General features: G+C 42.6%; 1 protein-coding gene across 5 annotated transcripts in view; it reads left to right on the top strand.

Annotated features, from left to right (window-relative positions):
- Positions 1-260: 260 nt before the first annotated feature.
- The window catches only part of RALGAPB (Ral GTPase activating protein non-catalytic subunit beta), an 86,009-nt gene continuing 64,728 nt past the window's right edge, over positions 261-21,541 (top strand). For 4 of the 5 annotated variants that reach the window (XM_061631720.1, XM_061631719.1, XM_061631718.1 and 1 more), the window contains exons 1-2: positions 261-615; positions 20,855-21,070. In XM_061631720.1, coding sequence (XP_061487704.1) covers positions 20,885-21,070 — 186 coding nt within the window. In that variant the 5' untranslated portion in view covers positions 261-615; positions 20,855-20,884. Of the gene's footprint in view, positions 616-760; positions 1,027-20,854; positions 21,071-21,541 lie in introns of those variants that run through there. The other variant, XM_061631717.1, reaches the window with a different exon arrangement.

The following is a 21,541-nucleotide window of genomic DNA, read 5'->3' as shown; positions in this document are numbered from 1 at the left end:
TGAAGGCACATAACAACAACATTAACCTTTTGTGAGCTGTGTTTAGAATCTTTTCGCCGAAAAGTTGCCCAGAGAATAACTCAGTTACCTGGAAGTTAGTCGCACTGAACTCAACGGGCATTATGTCTGGTAGACTATTGGGCAATTGTTTCTTTTCTTGTTTTGGGGAAGGGGAAAGATGTAGAAAGACTTATTAAAACGAAACCGGCTCCTTTAAAAGTGACTAACAAACGGTAAAGAAGAGAGCTGAGCAGAATGGAAGGCGCATGCGTACATCTCTGAAGGCTGAAAATTCCTCCCTTCACCTTACTTTCCCACCGCTTTTCAAGGGAAATGTCACACGCAGGCGTACTTCCGGTTGAGAACGGCCGTAAAGGGGAATAAGAACTTATTTCACACGGCAGGGAATGTTATCAAGACGCGTGCGTATTGTGTAGGGTGAAACTAGGGCTCAAGGGTGTGAATTTTCTGGCGCGGCCGGAAGTGTCAGGAGAGACCGGAGCGGAGCGTCCGATTTGTCTCCCCCTCACCCACTGCGGGCACTATGGAGCCGGGAGCTTGAGGGAGGAGCTGTTGCTTTTACTCCAGACATGCTAGCTGATCCCCTTGGTGCAGGTAAGGACGACGAGCCGCCCGCCCGCCCGCCATACGCAGAAATTGTGGTCCGTAATACGTTTTTACACTGCTGGGCCCGTTCCAGCACCCACTCTGACCTCTGTGCCCTGTTATGATTCACTCCTTTATTCCTGGGTTGGAGGCCTCGGCGCCGGATACTGTGCCTCTTTCTGTGAGGCAGTAGCCGGAGGCTGGATTGCGCAGGAGGCCGTCCGTAGCTTGCCTCCTCCCCGCTTCTCTGTCTGCCTCCTCACGGTGTTGGGGCACCGACTGTGTGGCTGTACCAGGCCGGGAAGGCCAGACTCTTCCCTGAGTGTATTTATTGGAGGGACCGCTGCTGGGAGAAAGTGCTCCCTGCGGCAAAGGAGTTGGTCTTACTTCCCGTGAATCCGGAGCCCACAGGTCGCTTAGGTAAATCTAGGCCATGTCTAGGCTAAGGACTCTTCCTTTCCTCGCCATCATCAAGAAAACGTCCCTACTACAGCAGTCTGAGTTACGATTACGCTCGAATTAGTTGTTGTAGTACTAGTAGTTGCTGCTGCTGCTGCTGCTGGGGCAAGCAGCAGAGTAGAGGCTTACCAGCTGACAAATTCTGGGTTCAGTTCTTCCACTCAGAAATGTGCAATAGGGATTTCAACCCAAACAGTCGGATCTGCATCTCTCTTGTTTAAAGGTGAGGATGCTGGCAGTGTGAAACTGTTAAGATCCGACTGACTGAAACAATACTGATACTGTGTCATAGTAGAGTGGAGTGGCAAAGGATAGAGCTGTGAATGGAGAAGTGTGTTGTCTCTCTTATAATTTATTCGCTGTTGCTGCTTTCACCCTCAGCTACCCCAAACCTTTCTATAAAAAGGGAACAATAATATTGATCTATAATAGTTATAATAATTATAACAATATCATTTATGAGAAGCACTTAAAAAAAGTATAATGCTATGATACTTAAGGATTACTTTCTGATACAGGTGCTTGTTTCTTTAAACCAGGGGTGGGGAACCTGTGGTTCTCTGTGTGGTTGGATCCTAAGTCCCATCAGGTCCAGCCAGTATGGCCATTAGTCAGCGATGGTGTGTTCTCTGATTAAAAATGTTTGGAGGGCACAAAATTGGGGAAGTCAATCTTAACCCATTTGGGGCAGCTGTAGCTTGTAATCAGATCTCTATGTTTACTGCCTTTCCCCCTAGTTGTGTTGAAAACCTAAGTTGAATCTTGACTGTTTTGAAACTAGAAGCAAACTCTTACTGACAAGATTTTGCTGTTTTGCCTCATGCCTGAATGCAAGCAGCTAGTTGCTCTACTCACTGATTTTCCCAGTTTAGTTGTTTTTCTAGCTATTTCTGTGAAGATCCTGTTCTCACTAAAGTAGCTAATCTGATTGCTAAATGACTGTTTTTTAAGTAAAAGCCTGACATAGTATCCCTATCTCTGACACATCCACCTGGAAGATAAGTCATTTTTAACATGTTGTGTAGGCCAATAATACCCTGCTAATCTGTGTGTGATTATACATTTGTTTGTTTTGTTTTGAAAATCTAAATAAAGGGAAAAATAAAAATAGATAATCTGAGCACATGGCAAATTCAAAGCTCAGATAATGTACAAATATGCCATTTTCTGCCCTCAGTAGCCCCGTTGGAAAAAGTGCTCAGGATAGTAACAGATCTTGAAAGTGCATATATGAAACAGTTTAAGAAATATTATTTCTTAGTACACTCTAAATGTCTTTTAAAAGCTTTACCAAGTAAAGTAGCTGAAAAGTATTCTCTCCTCATCCCCCTCCAGTGGTCTACATACCATTCTGAATGGGACTTGTGACTGTAAAACAGGATACATTAATTCCAAGATGGTTAATCTGGATTAAAAAGGGGTAAACTGCTTGTGGAAATGCATCAACTTAAAGTACATGATATGGGATACTGAAGAACAAGCCCGGAGAGAGCAACTCTCATTGGCTGCATGTAGTTCCCAAGAATCCTGATTTGGCTATAGTGTTAATTTTCAGATATCAAGTCATGGATCTCTTGTATACCACAGAAAACTGGAGCTGTAATTAATGTAGCTCTCAAGGCCCGTATCCTAGTTGTAGCTGGCAGTTTACACCTTGCAGAAAGGCCTCTGGGTTTGCTGTCTTTTGTCTGGCATTATGAAAGTCACTTTCATTTTGTATTGACATCTGAGATTCTCGGACAGGAGTTTATTTTGACTGTTGTCTTCCTAGGTAGATTCTTAAGCTATTTTAGATTGCTGTTGTGTGTACACTTCAGAATACGCCCCACTGAATTCAATGCAACTTACTTCTGGCTAAGTATGGATAGGATTGAGCTGTTGCTGTTGCAAAAAACATATGGTTTTGTATTTTTGCTATACCAAAGAAGTGTAGTTGCAAGTTCATGTTATACATCTGTGAACTTGCACAAAAGAAAATTCATGAAGGAGGTAGAAAAGTGTATGTCATTGTTTGTGTCATCTGTGGGTGCAAGAGAGTACAAAGCATATCATAGTGTGGCTAAGTATGGATAGGATTGAGCTGTTGCTGTTGCAAAAAACATATGGTTTTGTATTTTTGCTATACCAAAGAAGTGTAGTTGCAAGTTCATGTTATACATCTGTGAACTTGCACAAAAGAAAATTCATGAAGGAGGTAGAAAAGTGTATGTCATTGTTTGTGTCATCTGTGGGTGCAAGAGAGTACAAAGCATATCATAGTGTGGGTGCATAATATAGTGAAACTTCATTCCATGGGCAAGTTTATAAAAGAAAATTAGGGAGGTGTCTGCCTTTGTGGTGTGGTGCTGAAGAGGCTTTTTGCATGCACACTCCCATAATAATACAGTGCAATTCTAAGTAAGAGATTCTTTGGAAAGCAGCTCTTTCACAAACATAGTAGTAGTGAACATAACAAACTTGGAACAATTATATAATATATAATATATAGTCAAAAACACTTTAAAAAAAACGGATTTGAGGAAAAAATAATATAACACATGAATGCATTTCTTAAATTATATATTTCAGACCCTGATAAGCTGGAGTCTGGTGTGCTTGTCGATTGCATTTAGTGCATGGGTTCTGCACAGACATTATTGGGAGATCAGAGATCTTGCTTTATTTGTCTGCTTTTTGTAACATGTAGGGTTTATTATTATAATAATATTCTTTAAGATCCTCAAATGCGCCAATTCTAATATTGTAAGATTTGTTGAGTTAGTAGTGTTAACAAATCTACAATATGCCAGTTCTCTGGCAGCTAAATGTTAAGAGGGTGTTTTTCTATGTTGTTGAACTTCATAGCGTGACCCTCTGATCGCCTGTTAGGATAACTGTTTTTTGTTCAATATTGTAAATCACCATTAGTCATTTTCCTCTGAGAACATGTCTGTATTAAAACATTTTTACTCTTAAAACATTAGATCATTAAATAAATGGCTTACTCTAATAGTGGCTTTATTTGTGTTAAGAATAATTTCTTTGGTGTACACTTGCTTATGAAACTCTTCCTGCTGCAGTCTGTAGGTTTATTTTGGATATCACACCAGCTATGGTTAATGAAGTTTAACTGTGGTTTGGCATGATGTCTGGCTGAAATGATAAACCATGGTTTGTGATCAGCGAGCAAAACAGAATTGAAAACCTGATTAGATAAAGTTTATGGCTAATCTGGCTAGACTGCTAGGCAGAGTCCTGTGTCATGGTTTCCCTGTTTTGGTGCTCAGATCAAGTACTGGATTCTAAACTGTGATTAACACAACCATAGTTTGGTGATATGCCTGCACTTAGTATGTGTCTCCAGGCAGCTTCTCACCAAAGTTTGCATGATTTGGGCTGAGGCCCTATGCATGCTTACCTGCTTCAATTTTAAATTATAGTTTGTTTTGTGTATTGATAAATCAAGGTTTTTTATTTGAAAGTGTGGTGTAGTGGTTAGTGACCAGGGGTCAAATCCCAACTCAGCTATGCAGCTTGCTGGGTGACCTTGGGATAGTCATAGTCTTTCAGTCTAACCTATCTCACAGGGTTGTTGTGAAGATATATTTGTAACAATAAATACAAAACACACCATACAATAATAACAAATAACAGTAGTTAAAATGTTCCTTAAGAGGGGCATGACCACAGGGAGTTCTGTAGGAAAGGCAGGTAACTGTCAAAGCCAGTATGTAAAGCCAAGGCATTTTTGAGGAACTAGCTCTGAAAGGAAATTATTGGCTTGTCCTCAAGGCTGTACAAGCCTTGTTTGGAAAAGGCCAGAGCAAAGTTCCAAGATATGAAGTAGGATAAACTATAGGATATGAGTTGGACGCTGTAGTTGATTTATTTTATTTATTAATTTAATTTAATTTATATACCGCCCTAAGCCCAAGGGCTCTCTGGGCGGTGTACATAAAATAAAGCAATCAGGAATATATAAATACAATAAAATAGTTGATATAGGCCCAGTGGATGTAACCTTGGCTCTTGCTTGTCCAGTGTTAATGGATACTTTTCAATTTGTATAGGTTGAGGATGTGGACAGGATTCTTGGAGAGATGAGGGCCATCCCATGTGTGATGCCCTTCCTGGCTCATTAAAAAGACCGGGAGGGATTGGCTGAGTGGGTAATGTGAGTATGTATTGCCTTCAAGTCAATTCCAACTTATGGCGACCCTATGACAAGGGAGTGGTAAATGCCTCTCTACAGCAAGGCATGGTCCCAGTATATCTAAAGGAGGCAGTTGTAGAACCCCTATTGAAAAAGTGTTCGCTGAATCCCAATGTATTGGGTAATTATCGGCCGTTCTGCAGTATTCCATTTCTGGGCAAGGTACTGGAGCATGTGGTGGTGTCTCAGCTCCAGGGGCTTCTAGATGAGATGGATTATCTAGATCCATTTCAGTCTGGCATCAGGGCTGGTTATGGGATGGAGATGGCTTTGGTTGCCTTGGTCAACGACTTATGCCGGGAACTGGAAAGGGGAGTGTGTCCCTGTTGGTTCTGCTGGACCTCTCAGTGGCTTTTGATACCATCAACCGTGGTATGCTTCAGGGCTGCCTCAATGGGATGAGAGTTGGGGGCACTGGTTTACAGTGGCTCTGTTCCTTTCTGGAGTAGCGAGCCCAGAACATGGTGCTTGGGGGATTCCTGTTCAACTCCTTGACTTTTAGCCTGTGGAATCCTTCAGGGTTCCATTTTGTCCCCCATGCTATTTGACATGTACACGAAACCACGAGAGGCTATCTGGAGCTATGGGGTCCAATGTCACCAGTATGCTGATGACACTTGTCATGAAAACCTGAATTTAAAATGGCTTTGTGGCAAGGAATTGTGGGATGACATCTTTCCTAAACGTTGCGCTCTGTGTTAGAACCATGATTCAGCAGTTTTATGGCCCAGCTGAGGATAAGCAAGGAAGCTTAGCTTCACACCTGCTTATCATCAAAGGCCTGGTGCCACCAAGGCCATATAGTCTGGGAAGTTTCAGGGAGGATACACAATTTGACTCCCTGATTGATGGTTCTTACCTCATGAAGAAGTCTCCTGGTTGGATAATTAGTTCTGGTCTGTTGCTGGGGATTTTGCCATAAGTATGGGGCTCAAACCTCAGCTTTTGTTCCTCTTCCGGGTCCCATCATGCCTATTGATGTTGCCCGGTGAGGTTCCATTTGCCATCTACTATCTTGACCATTTATCTCTCTGAGAAGAGGTGGCCATACAACTGAATACCTCTATGTAAGTATTAGGCTAGGTTAGATAGTTTTATTGTTTTCTGTTGTGACTGAACTCTGTGTTTTACCTTGCCCTTTTTGGGTGTGGATATTAAGGAACCATTTGCTGCTGTAACTGTGCACCTCTTTTATTCTTTAATAAAGTTACTTCTATTTACGAGTGTGTGTTCATTTCAGGAGAAGGTTAGTTCTGAACCTGGTACCTTGGCCACTGACCACGACTACTGTGCATTTTGGGGTGTTTGCCTAAGGCTTCAGAGCAAGGAGTGCCTGTTTGGCTCTTGACTCTTGGTATCCCTGGCAAGTTTTCTGGGCTCTGGGCTTCCCCTTGGCTCAGGGTGGTTAACCAGTATAAGGGGTGGTGGCAGTCTACTTACACTACAGGGCTGTTGTGAGCATGCACAGCCTTAGCAGGGAAGGATATTTGGCCAGGATCCTGGGTGGGGAATTAGCTCCTGGGATGGTGAAGAGTGACAAAGGATTGGTGCTCGTTCATCGCAACACTCAACTGTGTTTCTCCTTTCCAACTCAATTCAAGGAAGCTGTTTCAGTTCTAAACCAGGGTCTGTCATCAGTAATGGATTGGATGAGAGCAAACAAATTGAAGCTTCATCCAGACAAGACAAAGGTCCTCCTGGTCATTCGGAAGGCAGATCAGGGAATAGGGATTCAACCTGTTTTGGATGGGGTTACATTCCCCCTGAAGATACAGGTTCGTGGTTTGGATGTACTCCTGGAATCAGCTCTGAGCCTCGATGCTCAGGTTTCAGCGATGGCCAGGAGTGCATTTGCACAGTTAAAACTAGTGCACCAACTGTGTCCATTCCTGGAATGTCTGATCTGGCCACAGTGACGCATGCCTTAGTCGCATCCATTTGGATTATTGTAATATGCTCTATGTGTCTTTTAAGAACGTTTGGAAACTTCAGCTGTCCAAAGAGCCACATCCAGATTAACTGGGGCTGCTTACAGGGAGTACACAATTCCTTTGTTACAACAGCTCCACTGGCTACCAGTCTGTTTCCAAGCACAATTATAAGACCTATAAAGCCTTATATAGCTTGGGTCCAGGCTGTCTGAAGGACAGTATCTTCCTATATGAGCCTGTCTGATCATTGGGGGAGGCCCTTATCTCGGTCCTGCCACCCTCACAGGCACATCTGGTGGAACACAGGAAAGAGTGGTGGCCGCCCCCAGGTTCTGGAACTCCCTTCCTAGGAGGGTTAGACTGACTCCTTTCCTGCTATGCTTCTGTCAGCAGGTGAAGACTTTTCTGTTCCAACAGACTTTTGGGAACTGACTGCAAGGGCTATTAAACAGGGTCCTGTTTTTACTGATTTGTTTTGTATTTTTTAATTGCTATGTGTTAAATGGTTCTAATTTTATAGTTAGTTTAATTACATTTTAATTATAATCTGTATGTTTTATTTATATGTTTTTAACTGTATTTGTTTTAATTTTTGTAAGCTGCTTTGAGTCCCAGTTCTGGGAAAAAGGCAGGATATCAACAAATTAATAATAAACTGTTTTTGAAGGGGCAGTCAAATCCTCTCTCCTGTCCATCACATGCTGGTACTTGCACTGCCACTAATTCCCTTGTTCTATATTTTAATAAAATGGCATTGTCCTAGAGAAATCTTACTAGCTGCTCTAGAACGCTGGTCCCATCTTGGAGACTTCCTAGAGAGGCAGAGCTGATAATGGCAGGATGCAGTGGCTAACTAATTGGGCAGGGGGGAGGATTAAGAGGAGGTTTGGGCATGGGCAAGTAACATAGACAACGAGTTGCCTTTCTTCACAACAACTGGCCTGGGAGCCTTCAGGTTGAAAGGTTGAATGCAAATTAAATAAGTGTGTAGTTTCTCCTACTGTTCTGTGTGTAAGATGTGTCATCAGCATTGCCATATCCTCTTAGCTGACTTCACCAGCTCCCTGATCTAAAGCCCTCCTAGAACTGGGGGATGGGTCAGTGGGAGAGAGATGAATTTTAAGTGTTAGTACAGGACTTGTCAGTGTTTGGGATTTTTCAAGCCCTGTCCAGTTCTTCCTTCTTTCTTATCTTTTGGGTCTCGGCCATTCTGCTTTCCAAGCTCCCTTGACTCTTAGATCTCCCTATAGTACATATTGAAGCCCCATGTGAGGTTTCTCCCAAACTGGCCGGGGGGGGGGTAACCTGTGAACCTCCAAATGGATTACAGCTTTTGTCACCCCTTACCATTGGCCATGCTGCCTGGGGCTGATGGGGGTTGGAGTCCAGCAACATCTATAGGGCCATAAGTTGCCCAATTCTGCCGTATTACCTGATTGGGAGAGGTTGTGAAGAAAGCAAGATGGCACTCAATATTTTAATACATTATTACACTCACCAGTAGGCAAAAATTACTGAATTGAATTTTGGACATTAGTCCAAACTGTGACTACCAGGTTTGGAATGAGGCAGGATTCTAAACCAACTTCAAAACATAGTTTTAAGATCCTGGTTTACTCCAAACCTGATAACCACCATTTTTTGGTTCACACAAAAAGGGCAGCTATGGTCAAGTTGAGGATTTCTGGTTTTAATTGGAGCGTGCTGAGGAGGGCGGGGTTGTATGCAGAGATGGCCGGAAAGTTTGGTCCTACCATAGCTTATTAAGCTGAGCTATGTTTGCCTGAATGTGGCCAGTATCGCAAGATACCTCCTATTTCTAAAGTTGGATAAATATGTGGTATATGAACTTTTAAGTGAAAAAAAAACAATCTGGTGGCATCCAATGGAACCTGTCTGCTGACAGAAGGAGTACATCAGTGGGACAGGAAGGAAGGCAAATTTTGGTTGCTACAGCGCCCCCTAAATTTGCTGAGGAGAGTCTCCCAACCCTTCAGAAGAGATGAAGTGCTGCTGAGGAGTCTGTCAAAAATTGCCTCTCTACCTGGTCTGCTGGCGTTTGCTTTCTGTCAGGTGACAGTTACAGTAAAACCTATACAGTAATTAGACTAATAGCGAGAAAGGGATAAATAGAATAACACCAGGGGGAAAATGCAACAGAAAAGAGATGAACTTATATTAAAGGAGGACAAGGAGAGGTTTACTGAAGGGAGAGAGCTCCAAGCATCAAGGGCTACGAGAGTGAAAAAGAGCCTTTGTTGTAGAATCTTGAGTATTACTTTACTTGCATGGAATATTAAGGCAATGGTTCGATAATTACTGCATTCCCTGGTATCCCCTTTCTTTGAAATTGACAAATTCGGACAGATTCAGTCTCAGTAGCTTGTAGCAACTCTATTGGTATGCCATCTGTTCCTGGTGATTTGTTTCTTCCAAGTATTTTAAGAGTAGCTTTCACCTCACATTCTAAGATTTCTAGTTCTTCATCATATGGTTCCTCCGTGAATGAATCTGTCATGCTGGCATCTCTTTTATAGAGTTCTTCAGTGTATTGCTTCCATCTTCCTTTTATTTCATCTCGGTCAGTTAGTGTGTTCCCCTCTTGATTATTCAACATCCTTACTCTTGGTTTAAATTTCCCTTTAATTTCTCTAATCTTTTGGAATAGGGCTCTTGTTCTTCCCTTTTTGTTGTCCTCTTCTATTTCTATACAAGAACTATTGTAATAGTTCTCTTTGTCCATACGTACTAGTCTCTGTATTGTTGCATTTAGGGTTCTGACCATGTTTCTATCTCCTTTTTATTTTTAAGAGTTTCTTCAGTCATCCATTGAGGTCTTTCTTTTTAACTAGAGGTATTGCCTTTTTGCATTCTTTCCTGATAATGTTTCTAATTTCACTCCATAGTTCTTCTGGTTCTCTGTCAGCTAAGTTTAAAGCCTCAAGTCTGTTCCTTTGTTGTTCTTTATATTCTTCTGGGATGTTATTTAAATTGTATTTTGGCATTATGATTGTTGTTCTTCTTCAGCTTTACTCTGATTTTCGATATGACCAGTTCATGATATGTACTGCAGTCTGCTCCTGGTCTTGTTTTTGCACAAAATATGGAACTTTTCCATCTTTTGCTACCAATTATATAATCAATCTGATTCCTATATTGACCATTTGGTGATGTCCATGTGTACAGTTGTCTTTTCGATTGCTCAAAAAATATGTTCACAAGAAACAAATTATTGGCTTCACAGAATTCAGTAAGTCTTTCTCCTGCTTCATTTCTGTCTCCTAAGCCCCATTTCCTAGTTCTTCTCTGTTCCCTGTTTTTGCATTCTAGTCCCCCATGATTATCAGAACATCTTGTTTTGGTGTGTGATCAATTTCTTCCTGTACTTCTGTGTGAAATCTCTCCATTTCCTCTTCTGTGTTTGCCGTTGGAGCGTAGACTTGGATGATGGTTATGTTAATAGGTTTCCTGTTTATTCTCATTGATATCACTCGCTCGGACCTTGCTTTATAGCTCCTATTTGCTTTTGCTATATCACTTCTCACTATTAAAGCAACCCTGTTTCTTCTTAATTTCTTATTTCCTGCATAAAATATTTTGTAGTTGTCTGATTGAAAGTGTCCCATTCCTGTCCATTTTAATTCACCCACGCCAAGTATTGTAATGTTGATGCATTCCATTTCTTGCTTGACAATTTCTGTCTTTCCCTGGTTCATGCTTCCATGTTCCTATTGTGTACGTCATACAACTCCGGACTCTCCAATCTGTGCGCATCAGCCTCCAGGCTTTCTTTTGGCTTTGACCCAGTTGCGTCATTAGTCACAGAGCTACTCGTGCTTGTCCGTTGTTCTTCCCCAGTAGCTCTATGAGTGCCATCTGACTTGGGGGTTCTCATCTTCCAGCACTATCTCGTGTTGCATTTTGGATACTCTGTTCATAGGGTCTTTCGTGGTAAGAGATATTCAGAGGTGGTTTGCCATTGCCTTCCTCTGAGTCTGGATGCATCTTAGTCTGGTGTCTCAGCTTTGACCATTCTGCTTTGGGTGACCCTGCTTAGGAGTCTAGAATCCTGACGGCATAGCTCTCAGCTTCTTCAACACTCTCAACCCCCCTCATCATGTTAAGGTGTGCATCCTGGAGGAGGTCCTCTATTGTGGCTGGAAAGTGCAGTTGGGAATGTGAAACAGTGCCTTCTCAGTTGTAGCCATCTGACTCTGGAACCTCCTCCCTCAGAAAACTCATCTGCCCCCCTCTTCTATTAACTTCTAATCATTCTTTTCTGTCCTTTATTAACATGCCATCAGTATTAGTTGTTCTTCTCCTTTTTTGAGGTTTTGTTGAGGCGAATGGGTTCTGTTACTGATTTTGCTCCTGTCTTTTGTGTTGCTCAACATTTTATCTTGTATATCTCCTTTTTAAAAAAGTGTTTTTTGAAAATTCTACTTCTTATTGTATGCTATTTTTTCTTAGACAGAAAAGCAGCTTTAATACTTTAGCGTAAATACTTTATACACAGGGCAAAAAAAAGCAGACTAGAAAGAGTCAAAAAGGAATTAGAGAAAAAACTAAGGCATTGGAAATAGTCAAGTTGCTAAGGTGTGGTAATGAAAGAGGACAGAAATAGGATAATAATTGGAGAGGAGTGGAGCATTCAGAGGGCTTTAAGTGGGGGAATGGCATTTTTAAAGCCAAAGAGAACAATGAGGAGAGAGAAATGGAGAAAAGGGGTAGGGTGGGAGGGACAAAAGGAACAACACACATAACAAGGAAACCTGTATAGGTGAAGAAGTGGTAGGTTCAACTGAAGAAGAGTATCTCAGAAGCAGAAAATGGAGAAGAATAGAAAAAGGAGGAGGAAGATTCAGCAAGCAACTATGAAGAGAATTATAGTTAAGAACAGAACTTTTATTGATAAAAATATTGTGCAAAAATATCTGTGAAAATTGAAGGAAGTAGTGGCTGAATGAAGAGAACTAAAAGTAGCAAGAAGATTTTGAGAATGAAGAGATGGAATAAGGTGAGATAAGTAATATTGCTGAGAAGTTAAAGCCCCTGAGTAGAATGAAAGCATGAACTCATAATGAATGGAATCGCTGGTATTTGCTCCAGAGATGTTCAGCTGATCTGATGTAGGAATAAAAATAAGATTAAAAGCAAGACCACTAAGGTAGAGGAGTAATGGGACGAAGGAAATTGAAGCAAAAGAGTCTAATGTATGATCATTCAGAGCACAAATATACAATTGCAGAATATGGGAAATTGTGAGAGAAGAGACTGATCAGTTCCCAGATAATCTGAGACTATAGAATAAAGTTCTCAAATAATTTGGAAACTTTGGGACATAGTCAACACTGCTGTTCCACTACCACAGCCGAATTCCTCTTGTGCAGTGGAACTTTCTCCTCTCCCCTGCAGTCCCCTGTGCACCCTCAAAGTCCTCTAGAGCAGATTTTGAGGGTGCGCAGGAGAGGAGAGGAAGAAGCACCATTGCACAAGTAGAACTTTATGCACAGAACATTGGATTTAATGCTTAGGAGAAATTAATCATAAGAAATTAAAGCAAACAAAATCATTTGAGAGGGGTAAATAAGCGGAATGAAGATTAACAATCAAGTCATTTCTTCATATTGCAAGGTCTAAGACTAGTGACAATCTTTTTTGGCTCAACAGTCGCATCCTGTCATGTCTCCCCCCCCCCCCCCCCGGGATGGGAGGACTGGATGCTAGCAGTGAGTTTAGCCAAAAGTTGGCATGACAACACTATATGCATGCTGCAGACAGGGGGAAAGCTCTGTCCACTCCTCAGCTGGAGGAGTTGGGAATATTTTCTTCCCCATTGTGGTGCTGCCCTGAGTGGAGAGACTTAAACCACTCTGCCTAGCTCAGCCCAGCACTATGATGTTCCCCGCAAGCACCCAACACAATTTAACCATCAGTGATGCTGAACAAAGCTCCTGTACTCTAGCCACCATTGATCTGAGCAGATTGGAGTTTTTTCTGAAATATTGGAGCATTCCTTACTGTTTCCAGAGCACTTTTATCAATGGCAGCTAGAGGAGAGGCATTTTATTTATTGTCACCAGTGCTGCTGGAAAATTGGACTGGGGTCTAGCAGGCATGAAAAGAAAATCTAGGCAGGCTGGATTAGGCCATAGGCTGGTGTTTTGCCAACCCTTGTCTAAGATGTGGCAAGCGGAATAAATGGGTGTAAGAGAAGAGAGGGTTAAAGCAAAATATCTTGAAGTGAGAAAGTGCTGAACACAATTCAGAGTATGAGTCAATATGAATATTGAAATTGCCAAGAATTAAGAGTGAGAGTGGAGAAGAAAAAGGCAACTCAGGACTCAAGGGCTGCAGCGCATGACTTCAAAAAGAGAAAGAGATGTTTGGCTCAGCTCTCCTCCCTGCAACTCATGCTTCAAATCTGAGAAAAGCATATGGGACACAAGGAGAGGTGGCAAGTAGGACGGTAAGCAAAGTTTCAAACAGAAGCAACTGATATCTTTTTTTAGGTTTCCACTAGTTAATCTCTTAATTTCTCCCTTTCAATCAGAGCTTGGAAAAGTTACTTTTTTGAACTACAGCTCCCATCAGCCTAATCCAGTGGCCATGTTGCCTAGGGCTGATGGGAGTTGTAGTTCAAAAAAGTAACTTTTCCAAGCTGTGCCCCTGACTGGATGAAGATGCTTACGCTAAGCTTGCTCTTGCCCCTGATAGAGTTGGGAATGCTCTCTTCTTGTTAGAAGCAGGTATTTTATGCTTTACTTTCCTCAACTAGTTCAAATGTCTACCATCCTAACCTAAAGTACTTGTGATAAAGCAGTGGCAAACGTCACTATTTCCTGTTCTTCCACACAGGAAATTTCTGGCTGTAAGCCATTCTCTTGTCCAGGAAATAAAACTTGATTCCTTAGGAAGTGTATGGGAGTGGAGGATATCCTTCTGAATGTATCTGTTTAATTTTCAGTACTTTCTCTGCTTATGGCAAAGGGTATTATTATTTATAATATATGGGGGGGGGCTTATGCTGTTAAACGACTTTCATTAAGCCTCCCCCCCCTTTGGATAACTTGATTTATTTGCATCTCCCCATGTATGTGGCAGTCCAGTTTGAAAGGACACTTTCTGCCAGGTCTTTCTTTATTGGGTTGGGTCGAAGGAAGATATCTACCATATTCAAGAGAAGTAGGACATCAATTTCACTACTACAGATTTTTCTTTTGGGCTTGTAGGCTTAATAGTATTTATTTATTTATTTATTTATTTATTTATTTATTTATTTATTTATTTATTACATTTGTATACCACCCCATAGCTGAAGCTCTCTGGGCGGATTACAACAATTAAAAACATTAAAAACAAATATACAAATTTAAAAACACATTTTTAAAAAACAATTTAAAAACACATGCTAAAATGCCTGGGAGAAGAGGAAAGTCTTGACCTGGCGCTGAAAAGATAAGTGTTGGCGCCAGGCGCACCTCATCACAGAAATCATTCCATAATTTGGGGGCCACCACTGAGAAGGCCCTCTCCCTTGTTGCCAGCCTCCGAGCTTCCCTCGGAGTAGGCACCCGGAGGAGGGCCTTTGATGTTGAGCATAGTGTATGGGTGGGTTTGTGTCAGGAGAGGTGTTCCATCAGGTATTGTGGTCCTAAGCTGTGTAAAGCTTTATAGGTCAAAACCAGCACCTTGAATCAAGCTCGGAAACATACAGGCAGCCAATGCAAGCGCGCCAGAATCAGTTTTATATGTTCGAACTGTCTGGTCCCTATTACCAATCTGGCCGCTGCATTTTGCACAAGCTGCATTTTCTGAACCATCTTCAAAGGCAGCCCCACGAAGAGCGCATTGCAGTAATCTAACTTGGAGGTTACCAGAGCATGGACAACTGAAGCCAGGTTATCCCTGTCCAGATAGGGGCGTAGCTGGGCCACCAACCGAAGTTGGTAGAAGGCACTCCGTGCCACTGAGGCTACCTGAGCCTCCAGTGACAGAGATGGTTCTAGGAGAACCCCCAAACTATGAACCTGCTCCTTCAGGGGGAGAGCAACCCCATCCAGGACAGGTTGGACATCCACCATCTGGTCAGAAGAACCACCCACTAGCAGCATCTCAGTCTTGTCTGGATTAAGCCTCAGTTTATTGTCGCAGCCAGGCACTGGTTCAGCACATTGACAGCCTCACCTGAAGAAGATGAAAAGGGGAAATAGAGCTGCGTGTCATCAGCATACTGATGGCAATGCACTCCAAAGCTCCAGATGACTGCACTCAATGGTTTCATGTAGATGTTGAACAGCATGGGGGACAGAACTGACCCCTGCAGAACCCCGTACTGGAGAGTCCAGGGTGCCGAGCAGTGTTCCCCCAGCACCACCTTCTGGAGCTGACCCGCCAAGTAGGAGCAGAACCACCGCTATGCAGTCCCTCCCACTCCCAATTCAGCCAGTCTTCCCAGAAGGATACCATGGTCGATGGTATCGAAAGCCGCTGAGAGATCAAGGAGAATCAACAGAGTCACACTCCCCTGTCATACAGGGTGACCAAGGCTGTTTCCGTGCCAAAACCGGGCCTGAAACCCAACTGAAATGGATCCAGATAATCGGTCTCATCCAAGAGTGTCTGGAGCTGGCCTGCCACCACTTGCTCAAGGACCTTGCCCAGGAATTGAACATTTGTTACCGGCCTATAGTTAAGATTTTCTGGGTCCAGGGAGGGTCTCTTCAGGAGTGGTCTCACTACCGCCTCTTTCAGGCAGCCAGGGACCACCCCCTCTCACAGAGAGGCATTAATCACTTCCCTGGCCCAGCTGGCTGTTCCATCCCTGCTAGCTTTTACTAGCTAAGAAGGGCAAGGATCCAGCACAGAAGTGGTTGCATGAACCTGTCCAAGCACCTTGTCAACGTCCTCAAGCTGTACCAACTGAAACTCATCCAAAAAACTGTGACAAGGCTGTGCTCTGGATACCCCACTTGATTCACCTGCTATAACACTGGAGTCTAAGTCCTGGCGGATGCTAAAGATTTTATTCTGGAAGTGCCTAGCAAATTCATTACAGCGGGCCTCAGGTGGTTCTACCATGTCCTTGGGGCCAGCGTGTAATAGCCCCCGAACAATTCTGAAGAGCTCTGCTGGGCGGCAGATTGATGATTTGATAGTGGCAGCAAACCATTGTTTTTTTTGCTGCCCTCACTGCCCCTAAATACAGCTTACCATAGGCACTTACCCGTGTGTAATTGCATGCACCAGGAGTTCGTCTCCAACTGCGGTCAAGCCGTTTCCTATATTGTTTCATTGCTCTCAACTCTGGGGTATACCATGGAGCCGTACGAGCTCTACACAGGAGACGGTGCTCAGGAGCAATCATGTCAACCGCCCAGGTCATTTCTGTATTCCACAGTTCAACCAGGGTTTCGACAGGAGCGCCAGCCCTATCAGCCAGAAAACTCCACAGAGCCCTTTGGAAACCATCTGGATCCATTAGTCTCTGGGGGCGGACCAACTTAAGGTCTCGGTTATACATGCCAGATTGGCTGCCTCATCCACAATTAAATTGTGAATGAGGGAGATCTTATTATCCACTGATCTGGCATTTAGGAGCAGCATCTGGAGGTCTGAGAGCTGGCTGATAGGGCAACCAACAAACCTGCGGGTGTGGGGAGGATCGGAACAAGGCACAGTCGTTAACTGCCTGGGCCACATTCCCCTAACCTGGCAAGTCCTCCTCACAACGCCATATCTCCCTCTACCCATCACTACACTAATTGGGGCCTCCTCAAGTCTCCTCCCTCTCTCCCAGGCACATGACTCAAGACCTGCAAAAAAACAGGCAATCTGTAAAGCAGGAACCACAGCCAGCCAGCTTATGTATTTCCTCCAGGGAAGGGACAGGTGGATGATATCGGCAACAGCTGGCTGAGTACCTGGTGTCCTGGTCCTGCAAGGCATGACACCTGCAGAGTAGGAGTCCAACAGGGAGAGGGTGGTGGTGGTGGTAGCCCAGCAGCGGCAGGCAGGCAGGCAGGCAGGCAGCAGCAAACAGCTCTCCTTCCCTGGGCAATGGTGGTCCCCTTCCTCCTGCAGGCACTGGGTCTGTAATAGTATTTTTGACAAGTTGTCCTCTGTAAAATACATGACCAAACATAACGAGTAGGATAAACATATTGAATGGAGGGAGATAGGTCCCACGGGTGGAAAATACAATTTCTTGAGTGCTGTTGTGTTTGAGCACATTTCAGAAAGCAATCTTGGCACATGAGACTGAGCTACAGGAGAAATTGTGCTGATTTCAGCTGACACTATTTCTGGGGTTTAATTACAACACACAACCCCAAGTATTTCTACAAAGTTCAGCAATGATGTTTATTTCAAATGCATATATATTGGCCATAAATTATTTGAATGGAATCACTTCACGTATGCTCGGTACTTCAGGAGGTCATTTTGTACTGTGTGTGGTTCATTGTTTCTCATTTCTGTGACTGAGGTGGAAATCTTTCCCTGTAGGTTGCAGTTGGCTTTCCCCAACTTGGTGGCCTCTGGCTTTATTGAACAACCACTTCCATCAGTTTCCTGCCAGCATGACTTTTGGCTACCAAGTTAGGGAAGGCTGCCCCTGTGTATTTTCAGCCTTGTTTCTGTTGAATCTGGAGGAATGATGACTGTATGGGAAGGCGTACGTATGTGGAAATGCAAATTGTTTTACACAGGGAAGATAAGAGAATCAACAGCATCACTTAAAAATATTTATTTTATTTTTCATCAACATCACACTGTGCTATCAGACTGTGACATCTGTTCAACCTTCATGTTTGCTGAAATGAGGAAGAGGTATTGGGTTAGGCTGTGCGGCTTAAATTGCAGGGTTTTTTTTTTACTTCAGAAGTCTTCTGTGCAAAGAAGGAGTTACAACTTTCTTGTATAATATGTTCAGGCTTTTCTGTGTGAATGTAGCATCCATGCTAATACAACTGTTTTGAGATAATTAAAATGATTTGAATTTTGGCTTATGATCTCTTTCCCCCCTTTGAATCAGTTTTTCTGCTTACAGCAACTTTCTCATTGAAATAGCATCTGGATAACTTTTTATTTCAGTTTTTATGTCATGTATTAAAATCTTGGCAGGGGATAATTTTGAACTAGATAATAATGGTGGAGCCTGTTGCCAGAGCCCTGGAACCTGTGTTTTATGCTGTGGCTTAGCTATAAATATGAGTAGTAATAACAATTCACCCACCACTGAGAAACCCATTCCTTCAGGCCCACCACCACCACTTGTGGTTAGGGGGCAGAGCTTCTAGATCAGAAGATGCAAGTTCCAGGCATTCCTGAGTTCTTCCACTTCCATTTTTAGAAGTTTGCCAGCTGTATATCATTGCAGTGACTAACGTTGAAGGGACACAGCTCATTAATACTGTATTGTACAAGACTGACTTTATTAATGTAGCGTGTATACACACTACTTAAGTACCTGACCCACAGAGATATCCTTTTGCATAAACATGCCAATCAAATTTGGAAACAGAAATGTGAACTATAATTGAATCTAGATGCAATAATGTCAGCTTTCAGTCATAAAACACAAGATGACAAGCCTAACATTTTGGGAAATTCCAGTCAGTCACAGGGATATATCCTGCCCTAATAAGCTTGGATCACTGTGCTACCTCTCTCGCTGGTTTGATGCTGCTTGCTTCTTGAGTTTCAGCCAATCATGGCATATACCATGTGCAGCATAGTATATGCTATGCCACGCATGCATTAACTTTTATATGCAGCACTCTCCTAGGAACAATGTGCCTTTATTCCAGTGTTCTCTGTATGCAGCAAATTCTTGGGTATATTATCCCATTTTAATAACCTTCCTAAACTCTTCATTGTGCTTGTTTTTAAGGCTTAAAACCAAAACAAAGCCAGTCGTTATTTACAATTTATGGCATTTTTATGTCACCCTTCATAAATATCCCAGGGTGGTTTGCAATGCAAATATTTATTCATGTATTATACTTAAATTTCTATTTCGTTTTTCCTTTCCAATGGCAATGGCTCAGAGGCGGCTAACTATTTATTAAACTTATATGTGGCCTTTCTTTCCAAAGGAGCCCAGGTTAGCAATATAGAACAAACAACATCAAAAGCCAGAATAACCATTACTGAAAACTCAAATAACATATCCAGACTAAAAACACCAACAAAAAAGCTGTTCGTTCTTGTCACAAGTTGGCAGATGCTGCTGGCAGAAACTGCATCTTCCCATGTAGGCTGTTTGCTGTCTTGCTGCCTCACAGGGCAAACAGCTCTGTGGGGTTACCTCAGCATTGTGTGCGTTGAGTGCACCTTAGTCCTCACATCATTTTTAACCTTAGAGGAGGGCTGATAGGCCTTTATGGCTTGAAGGGAGAGAATTGGCAACAGCAAGTGGGTGGACACCCAAGGCTAATGTGGTAGGTCAGGAGGAACTGCCTCCTGGACGATTAACTGCAACATTGACTTGGACTTCATGCTGCATGTTATTTCCTAACACTTTCCTCCTTAGAATACAGTCGTATGTAGGATGCTTGGAATTGCTTCCATGTGATGGGTGATGTGCTATTGTCTCTTTGATGTTTGTGGAAGAAAACAAAGTTTCCCGTTGTTTTTGAATCGTCTAGATCTGTTAGAGACACTTTTTATTTAATAGAAAGCAAAACAAAACCAAGCAAACGAACGGTTGTTCGGAGAGAACTTCAGACAAGTGCTAGGCCAAAGCACTCTCCCATAGACAATTGTCCACTCTTACAGCAAAATTTCTAAGGGGTGCAGAAGCAGATTTCCATCATCACACTGACATCTTTCAGGTATTTGCAAAAGAAACGCCTGAGCTGTGTAAATGTGCTATCTACTGTGGTTTTCCAGAAGGTCAAACATCAACAGTTTTCTTGAAACATTTTGTAACACACTCTGTACATGTACTCTGCAGCACTTCATTATCATTTTACATATCATTCCCTTTGTGTCTGCAAGGTTCAGACCACAGTTCTGAGGCCTGTGAATTTTAATAGAATTTTAATTCCATAGGTTCATATTCCTTTTTCCATGTAGCCTCTTCTGAATATGCAGTAATAGGAAGATAAAACAAATGATGAGAAGGACTAATCATATTAAGCTGGTTCAAGTAAATGGCTTTCTGCACTGAAGCAGTTTCAAGCACCCTTTGTGTTTGTGAGTGTGTTCAGTTTGTGAGTGCTGACTCTTTGCTGGTCTAATTGATAGTTGAGGAAGAAGTGCCAATATACAATATAACAGAAGAGAGAGAGTAAATAATAATCTTGCCATGCTGTCAGTTGCATGAACAGTACACAATGGCCTAATATGAACCAAGGTAACTGTAAGCACATTCTTATGTGCCAGAGACATTTGCTACTTCTGCTTCCCAAGTAAAGCAAAATGGATGATAAACCATGATAGATGGAAGTTATACCAGCTGATAAAAATTCAGGGTGTGGCAAAATAATAGCAACTTCTACATTAAAAGGTACACACCTGTACATGAAAAATGAGCCATCAGTGTGCTGTTTTGTGTGCACTTGCAATATGATTGACTATATTTTGGGGAACCAGAGTCCTTTGTACCCAAAGTAATAAACACTAAAAGTAATTTTAACTCAGTTTTTCTCTTTTCTTCCAGGTACAGTCTACTCTGCAGTATAGAGGCATTATGTACTCAGAGTGGAGGTCCCTGCATCTTGTAATTCAAAATGATAAGGGACATACCAGCGTACTTCACAGCTACCCTGACAATGTGGGAAGAGAGGTGGCAAATGCAGTTGTGCGTCCTCTTGGCCAAGTCTTGAATGCTCCGTCAGCAGCTAGCAGTGAGAGTTTACTGAAAACAGACAAAGAAGTGAGTATTCATCTACAGAACTTGTAGTTCTGCTTCTATTCACATGTAAGTGTTAATAAGTTGGTTCTGTAATTTAAACATTTCCACATACAAGGCCAGCCAAACACTACTTCAGTGCATAGATGAGACAGTGGTGTTGGGATGAGGGGTTTGGATTTGTTAAGACACTGGGGAAGGTTTGAGAGAAACCGAGCCTATAGAAAAGGGACAGGCTCCACATGAACCAGATGGAACCAGACCTTTGGTACTTAAAATCAAAAAGGTGGCAGAGCTGCTTTTATGCTGATTGCAGCAAGAAAGGAGCTGAAGAGGGTGCTAGAAGTCTCTGAGCCAAGAAGGGCTAGCTTGAGTGCTTGTTCTTAGAGGAGAGCACAGATATAATGGGCATAATGGAAACCTGGTGGAATAGAGAGAATTAGTGGAACACAGTTATTTCTGGATACCAGTTCTATAGGAAGGACAGAAAAGGGC

The sequence above is a fragment of the Rhineura floridana genome, chromosome 6 (assembly GCF_030035675.1).
Source record: "Rhineura floridana isolate rRhiFlo1 chromosome 6, rRhiFlo1.hap2, whole genome shotgun sequence".
NCBI lineage: Eukaryota > Metazoa > Chordata > Lepidosauria > Squamata > Rhineuridae > Rhineura > Rhineura floridana.
Note: the sequence above shows the minus strand (reverse complement) of the source record. Positions and strands in the feature narration are given on the sequence as shown.